This window comes from Cryptomeria japonica, chromosome 1 (genome assembly GCF_030272615.1).
Source record: "Cryptomeria japonica chromosome 1, Sugi_1.0, whole genome shotgun sequence".
In the NCBI taxonomy this organism is placed as follows: domain Eukaryota; kingdom Viridiplantae; phylum Streptophyta; class Pinopsida; order Cupressales; family Cupressaceae; genus Cryptomeria; species Cryptomeria japonica.
The window spans coordinates 166,403,075-166,410,456 of record NC_081405.1 but is presented as its reverse complement, the minus strand read 5'-3'; the positions used below and the strand labels follow the sequence as shown (position 1 = coordinate 166,410,456).

General features: G+C 33.3%; 1 protein-coding gene across 1 annotated transcript; it reads left to right on the top strand.

The window, feature by feature from the left end:
• Positions 1 to 2,241: 2,241 nt before the first annotated feature.
• Positions 2,242 to 7,117, top strand: LOC131042638 (fatty acyl-CoA reductase 2, chloroplastic). Its single transcript, XM_057975947.2, has 10 exons — positions 2,242 to 2,970; positions 3,160 to 3,263; positions 3,907 to 4,106; positions 4,196 to 4,296; positions 4,458 to 4,704; positions 5,395 to 5,556; positions 5,729 to 5,810; positions 5,945 to 6,214; positions 6,341 to 6,468; positions 6,674 to 7,117. Exons 1-10 carry the CDS (start codon positions 2,505 to 2,507, stop codon positions 6,840 to 6,842), a joined length of 1,929 nt encoding a protein of 642 aa, XP_057831930.2. The 5' UTR covers positions 2,242 to 2,504; the 3' UTR covers positions 6,843 to 7,117.
• The last annotated feature ends 265 nt before the right edge of the window (positions 7,118 to 7,382 follow it).

Genomic DNA, 7,382 nt, shown 5'->3' with positions numbered 1-7,382 from the left:
TTGTATGCATTAATTACTATTGCATTTCCTTTCATTTAAGAATAATCTTTTATAAAAAGTAAAGGCATGAAGGCTGAAATCATTAATGAGTTTAAGGGTTAGACTATACTTTATTTGGTTTCTACCATTAACTTAAATTAATCTAATAGGCCTCTTTCTATTTTATAAGATAAAATTTACAAATAACTTGTAATACTCATGGGGCCAAAACTTTCTTTTAGACCATTGGTTTTCATTGAAGTCAACAATTCAAAAGCAATTTCAAACCCACGAGCATTACAACTTGTAGGTATATTTTATCTCATGTAAAACAATGAAGTTCATTAGACTATATTTTAAATAAATGGTGGAAACAAAATATTATTGATATAACTGTAAAGTAACTAATAATTATGATATATTATTGGTGAATTAATTTGGATTTCTACAATAAATTATAAAATGTTGGCGAATCTAATCCAATCATGTATCAAATATTGTGGAGAATCTTTAAGTTTAAAAAATTAATAAAATAAATTCTCTGGCGATTTAAATAACATTAAAATAAAAATTTACAAAAATGTGGCGATTTGGGTCACCTTAAAAGTTGAAATTATTAGCCAAATTTGATTCCCAAATTTTAAAAAATAGCCAATTGGCGAATATTAGCCACTAAAGTTTTCACTGGTTTGGGCATGTGGAACCTTGTGTCAGGGTGTTATAGGTGTGTTAAACCCCTGATTTATGTTGGGTTAAGTCATTGAAGTTGGAAACCCCATTAGAGTGGTTTGGTGAAGGTTTGCGAGTGCAATGACTGAAGGGTTGTGGAACCTAGTATTGGAGGTTTGGAGTTTGATTATTTCCAAGGTCATTTGAGTGTGATAAGAGGTTGGCACAAGGCTCTGCATCAATCTCAGTAGAAACAAGGTCCGATTTTGATAATATAGGAGCCCTAGGTGACTCCCCTTGCATGACCTTTTGAGTTAAATCTTGCTCTTTATTCGAAGCAGCCACCTTATCAGGGGTCTTTGGCATTGTAGTCTTCATGGCAACCTATGGAGTTTGAGTTGCTATGGTAGAAGAAACCCTAGGGTCTATGGCCCTCTTTTTTGATTTTGTATTGTTGGCCACATTGTCCCCACTTGTCTGATTTATTCCACATAAACCAACCTCCTGCCAATTCATAAAAGTTGTATCTCCCTGTGGATTGTTACAAGTACGGTTGTCGTTGCACAAAAAGATCGACCTATTAATGCCCGATACAACCACTAGACTTATAGAATCCACAGGAGGCAGTTAAGCCATGTTACAAACCTAAGCGCTACGTTGCGCAACACAAGGAGACCAAGGGTGCATGCCTTGCAACAATCCCCCCCCCCCCCAATGCAAGCGAGGATAGCCATTTTAGGCATGGGTTGACCTCTCCCTAATCTAAGGGATTAGAGATGTGCACATTCTTAGGAAGAGTGATTAGACTAATGATAGGGATTAACAATGCCAGTGAGAAAGTCAGGTGGATGCAAGTGGATGAGGGAAAATAGGATCTTTGAATTAATTTTTTTTCAAAATTGAAAAAAAGGGAAAATGGATATTTAATCAAATAAACATGGATCAAATGGATAAATGGGTGAAGACATAGATGAAATAGGTAAATTAAATAAATTAGGTCACCTAAAAAGATAGACGAATAAGAAGGCAAATTTGATCAAACAGTAATTGTCAAATTTAGGTATCTAGAGTAGTATTATTCATGTAACAATAGAATTTAAGTTATTATAACAATTCCATTTCTTTTTTACTTTGATACATAGGTAAGAAACAATGCTAGCAGGATGGCAAAACTTCCCATACAATTCATGCCTGCCATCCTCATCTCAGGCGTCCCCGCTTTGTGCAGAAAAAAATACGCTTTTAAGATATAAAAAAGGGGGACATTACTTATTGGAGAGAATTCCCTTTACACAGTCATTCAGAGTGAATGATGGGGCATGAAATCATTGTTGTGCTCCAGCTAAGAACATTCCATGTCCTTATGGAGTTGATTTTTGACTTTGTAGAGAGATATCCGCTGAGCTTGATTAGAATTTGATTCAACACCGTATCTCCAGTGGTAGTTGAATTTTTATTTAGACCAAGTCAAGATTGGTGCCGCAAATATAGCAGCAGTGCTGGAAAAGTGTGTAAAGCATGAGCAGCACCAAGAAGGCCTCCTTTTCTTTAATAATTTTCTTTATATATGTGACCATCATCATCCACCACCTTGATCACAACCCATGACTTCTTTTTTGGTCCACCGCAGAAATAGGGTTCATGCATTCACCATGTTGTAGACACTTTTTTTTGCTTCAATCTAATCAAAGTTTATTTTGATTATAGCTCAAGGATCTGCATCTTTTGAGTCATTTCGCAAATACAATCTTTTGTAGTAGATCACCCACATTAGACAAATTTTAACCATTAGATTCTTGTTCTTTATCGCTCATTTGCATTTGAATCATCTTCAGAGAATTCTTTTGATTATTACCATGGAAACAACATTTATATCTCCTAAGATTAGCTCGAAGAGATTTGCTTATTATTCTCGCAGATATGAAGGAGTGATTGTTTCATCAGAAAGGTCGAGTTTAATCCGCTGCACTATGGCTCATGAACCATCAATTGGTAGTGCAAAATTAGAAATTGGTACTTGTTCTAAGTTTGAAAATGGTGCATCAGTTCCATCTGTTAATGGAAAGACTCTGAGAAAATCGGGTTCTTTTATAACTACCCATAAACCAGATCAGGTGGCTTCAAAGCAAATCGGAGAAGATATAAGGGAGATCACTTCGCTTGGTCGTTCAAATTTGAGTGTTCTTGACAGAGATATAATGCCCACTTTGCCCATGGTTGAGAGCTGTCCTGATTTGCAGAATATCAATGGTCTTGGTATTGTAGAATTTCTCAAGGGCAAGAATTTTCTTATTACTGGGGCAACTGGATTCCTTGCCAAAGGTACTGTATGATCAGATGATTTCTATGCATTAAGTTGGTTTTTTCATAATTTTGTTTCAAGAATTGTGAGGATTGAAAAATTAACTTAAGACTGATATTTTGATTCATAATTATGTTTCATGTATTTTGGCCCTGTAAGATGGTATAAACTAGTTTTTTTGATGTCATGTATGATATTGGACGTTGCAGTTCTGATAGAAAAAATCTTAAGGATGCAACCTCATGTTGGAAAGCTTTTTCTTATTATCAAGGCCAAAGATTATGAGTCGGCACTGGAAAGGATGAAGAATGAGGTAGGCCTTGCATTGATTTCCTTTTCATTTTTCTTCCTTTTCTGGGTTTTCCATTTTCATTTATTCTACTCTTGGGCATGTTTTGAAGCACCAAATTAGGAAAAAGAAGCCAAAACAAACCCCAAAACGTAACTAATGTGATGGATAATATAAGATTTTTCATGTAATAAGTAGGAGATATTTTATGGGTCAATGAATTTGATTCAAAAATTATACAATTAAATCTTGATAGCAATATTATAAGATTTTTCATTTTCATTTATTCTATTTTTGAACAAGTTTTGAATGATAGGTACAACACATGATTTAAAATTAGATGTCTTTATAATCAAATTCGTTTCAAACATAATGGAAGATATGTCTTTATCATCATATTTCTTTCAAACATCGTGGATAATAGAATCATTAATTGTAAATTTGAAAAGAATGTTTATATAAAATCGAAAGAGGTTCTCCCGCTTTCTTCTTTTTAATGATCGGAGTGCGTTGAAAAATATTGATTAAAAAATATACACAATTAAAACTAAAAACAATCACAGAATGCAACTTTATTCTTTATTTTAATTAATAAATGTCTTTGGCATCTTTAGTCTCTTCTAGTACTAGATCTAATTAAATATTGAATATTTGTTTCATCGACCAGGTCATATACTCGGAGCTTTTCAGGTGCGTACAAGAAACGCATGGTAGTAAATATGAAGAATTCATGATGAAAAAACTGGTTCCTGTCATGGGAAACATTACTGGGCATAATCTTGGAATACAGCCGGACATAGCTGAAGAGGTCTCAAAGGAAGTTGATATTGTAGTGAACTCGGCAGCAAATACCACATTTGACGAAAGGTATATAAGATTGAATGAATTAAATTGAATTATAAACTCAGTTAAATTCTTGCCCAGGAACATAGAATGAAATGATTCTAAATCTACAGGTATGATGTTGCACTTGATATCAACACAAATGGGACTCGTCATATACTGGATTTTGCAAAGGGCTGCAAAAGACTGCAGTTATTTCTACAAATATCGACTGGTAAGTAATATTCAGTTTATCTGTTCATTTGGATTTTTGGGGTATGACTCTTCCCATTTTTTTTTATATAAACACTTGTTCATTAGGGAAAACTTATTTTTCAGAACAAGCAATTCGTGTGTTTTGAAAAGTATGGCTTTTTTTGTTTTTGTTTTGTGCAGCGTATGTTAATGGGCAAAGACAGGGTCGAGTGTTGGAGAAGCCTTTCCAAATGGGGGACAACATTGCCAGCGAGAAAGCCCATCTAGAACTTGTACAGTCTCCTCCAATGCTAGACATTGAAGCTGAATTTGAGTTAGCAAAACGGACTCTAGAAGATAATTCTATTGATCTAAGATCTAATGGTCACAGTAGCTTAAATGTGGAAAAGCAGCTGGTTCTAACAATGAAGAACTTAGGCATGGAAAGGTACCAAAAACTTTGTTGACGTTGTCTAAGTGATCAGAAATCATTTTTAATTGGAAGGGCTTAAACAATGGTTTTTAGAGTGGATTTAGGCACATAAACATCCAATACATTGGCCACAAAACTTTACTGTTGAAACCCTTGATATTTCTTAAGACTAAGTAAAAGATTTTTTTTTGGATTTTTTGGGTTTTATTTTTAGAAGGTTGAGGTAAAAAAAAAATTCATGAACGTTCAGATCATATTTTCTGATTTCTAGTTATTTCATTTTGATGATAGATCATAGAATATGATCTAAAACATTGATGAAACAAAATTTTACATAATCAAATTCAAAAATATTGTCAAGTTTTTATCGTGAACAGCTGAAATTTCTTGTATTTAACATATAAAAGATCAGATCACAAATTAAAAATATCTTATAAGTAGTCTATTTAACTTACAAATATACATTTATTTGTGAATTTAACATAGTTAAAGTTCAAATTACAGCTCACCTACTCTTTCATACTTAAAATAATTTTTATTCGAGGTAAATTTCAGTGCCAAGCTTTATTGCAGATAAGATTTGTATAGTTAATTTACTATTACTACTTTTTGTGAAGTTAAGCTACTAAAAAGTATCTAATCAGAAATTCTAGATATGGTGTACACTGTTGCCTCCCTAACTCCCCTAAAAGATAATTTACTCAGGGCACAGAAATATGGATGGCAAGATACATATGTATTTACCAAGGCTATGGGAGAAATGATAATTGACTATGGTCGGGGAGATTTGCCTGTGGCTATTGTTCGTCCAAGTGTTATTGAGAGCACTTACTCAGATCCATTTCCTGGATGGATGGAAGGCAATAGGTATGCATACAGAAACTTTTAGTTTTATTTCCCTAAAAGTAAAATATTGGCACCACAGGCAAATCTTAAATAATAACCAACATAGTGCTGTTTAAGGATTTACTATTAATTACGTTTCATATGCCACATTGCTCTGTAAGAATAAACTGAACAACTTGTGGTCTGAATGTAGAATGATGGATCCAATCATACTTTACTATGGCAAAGGTCAGCTATGTGGGTTCTTGGCCGATCCCAATGGAGTTCTAGATGTGGTATGAAGTGATTACAAGTTATTTGGTCTATTTGTTATGTTTCCTTGCTGAATTCTATCAAGGTGTTGTTCCGAGCTGTTTTTGAATTTGATTAGAAAAATCAATAATATTGGGTTTCTTCCTGGATTGAGAAGGTGCCAGCAGACATGGTTGTCAATGCAACAGTAGCAGCCATGGCAAAGCATGCGGGGAAGTCAGGCCTAGGAGTTTATCATGTGGGTTCTTCTGTTGCAAACCCATTGATGTTTGGACAGCTTGCAGGACTTGTAACTCAACATTTCAAATCTAATCCATATGTGGATGGCAAAGGAGAACCAGTTTCTGTCAAGAAACTGCAGTTGTTCAGAGATGTAGATGATTTTTCTACTCACATGTGGAGTCATCTATCAAATTTGTTACCCGATGTAAGTACCTTTTAATCAACAAAAACCTTTCAAATCTCACTGGATGAAATTACACTGTACTAACTTTAGTCTGAATAATACTTTTACATCTATTACCTCTAACCGTTATTCATTCTTATTCTACAGATGAGGAGCAATGGATCATCACATTCTAAAATGATGATAGAGAGACATCAAAAAATATGTGCCAAATCCATAGAGCAAGCTAAGTATCTGGCCAATATCTACAAGCCATACACATTTTATCAAGGAAGGTGAGTTATTTGTCTATTTATTAATCATATAATTTAATTGAGAATATTGTTTGTAGTTTTGAATTTGATTGTTTAACCATCAACATTTTGAATCACACTCTATAATTCATCATCAGAATACAAAAGAATTCAAGAAAATAAACTGTCTTTCTCAAAGAACACTTAGATCCTAATCTTATGATACAGTTGATGTGATTCTTTTCAGATTCGACATCTCCAACACTGAAGGCTTATTCCAAAGACTCTCTGAAGAAGAGAAGCAGAACTTTAATTTTGATGTGAGGAGAATAAACTGGATGGATTACATATCAAAAACTCACATTCCAGGCCTTCGACAACATGTGATGAAAGGGCGTGGAACAAAATTGGAGTAACAGACTTGAAGCTAATTTCTTATGTTACCCTCCAAAGAATTATTCTTTATCATAGTTTGTTCAGTCACCTTACTATAGGGATAGTTAACTGTACTGTACTACAGTCTCTTTCATTCAAATTCTAATATAAATATATCCAGATACATCATTATGTGCTAATAGCACGATTCCCATATATATATAGTGTACTGCAGTTATATTGTTCCAGATCAATTCATGGCTTTTGTAATTTATTGCAGCTACATAATAAACAGGCTCTTCATAATTTAGTTTCATATGGGTTATACAGTTTGCTATGTACTTAAACTTACAATTTAAAATTTTACATAGTGGATTAGATGTTTCTAATGGTTTGATGATTAAAGATGTTTTTTCTTAGTTTAAATAGGATAATTATTTAATATTTTTTTATATTGATGAGGTATAAATTTATAATTAATTATTTTAAATTTATAAATGTGTAAATAAAGCAGAATTTATATTAATTTGTTTTCAGACATTGTTAAAAAGTAAACCTTGTAAAAATTTATGCAGATGGCT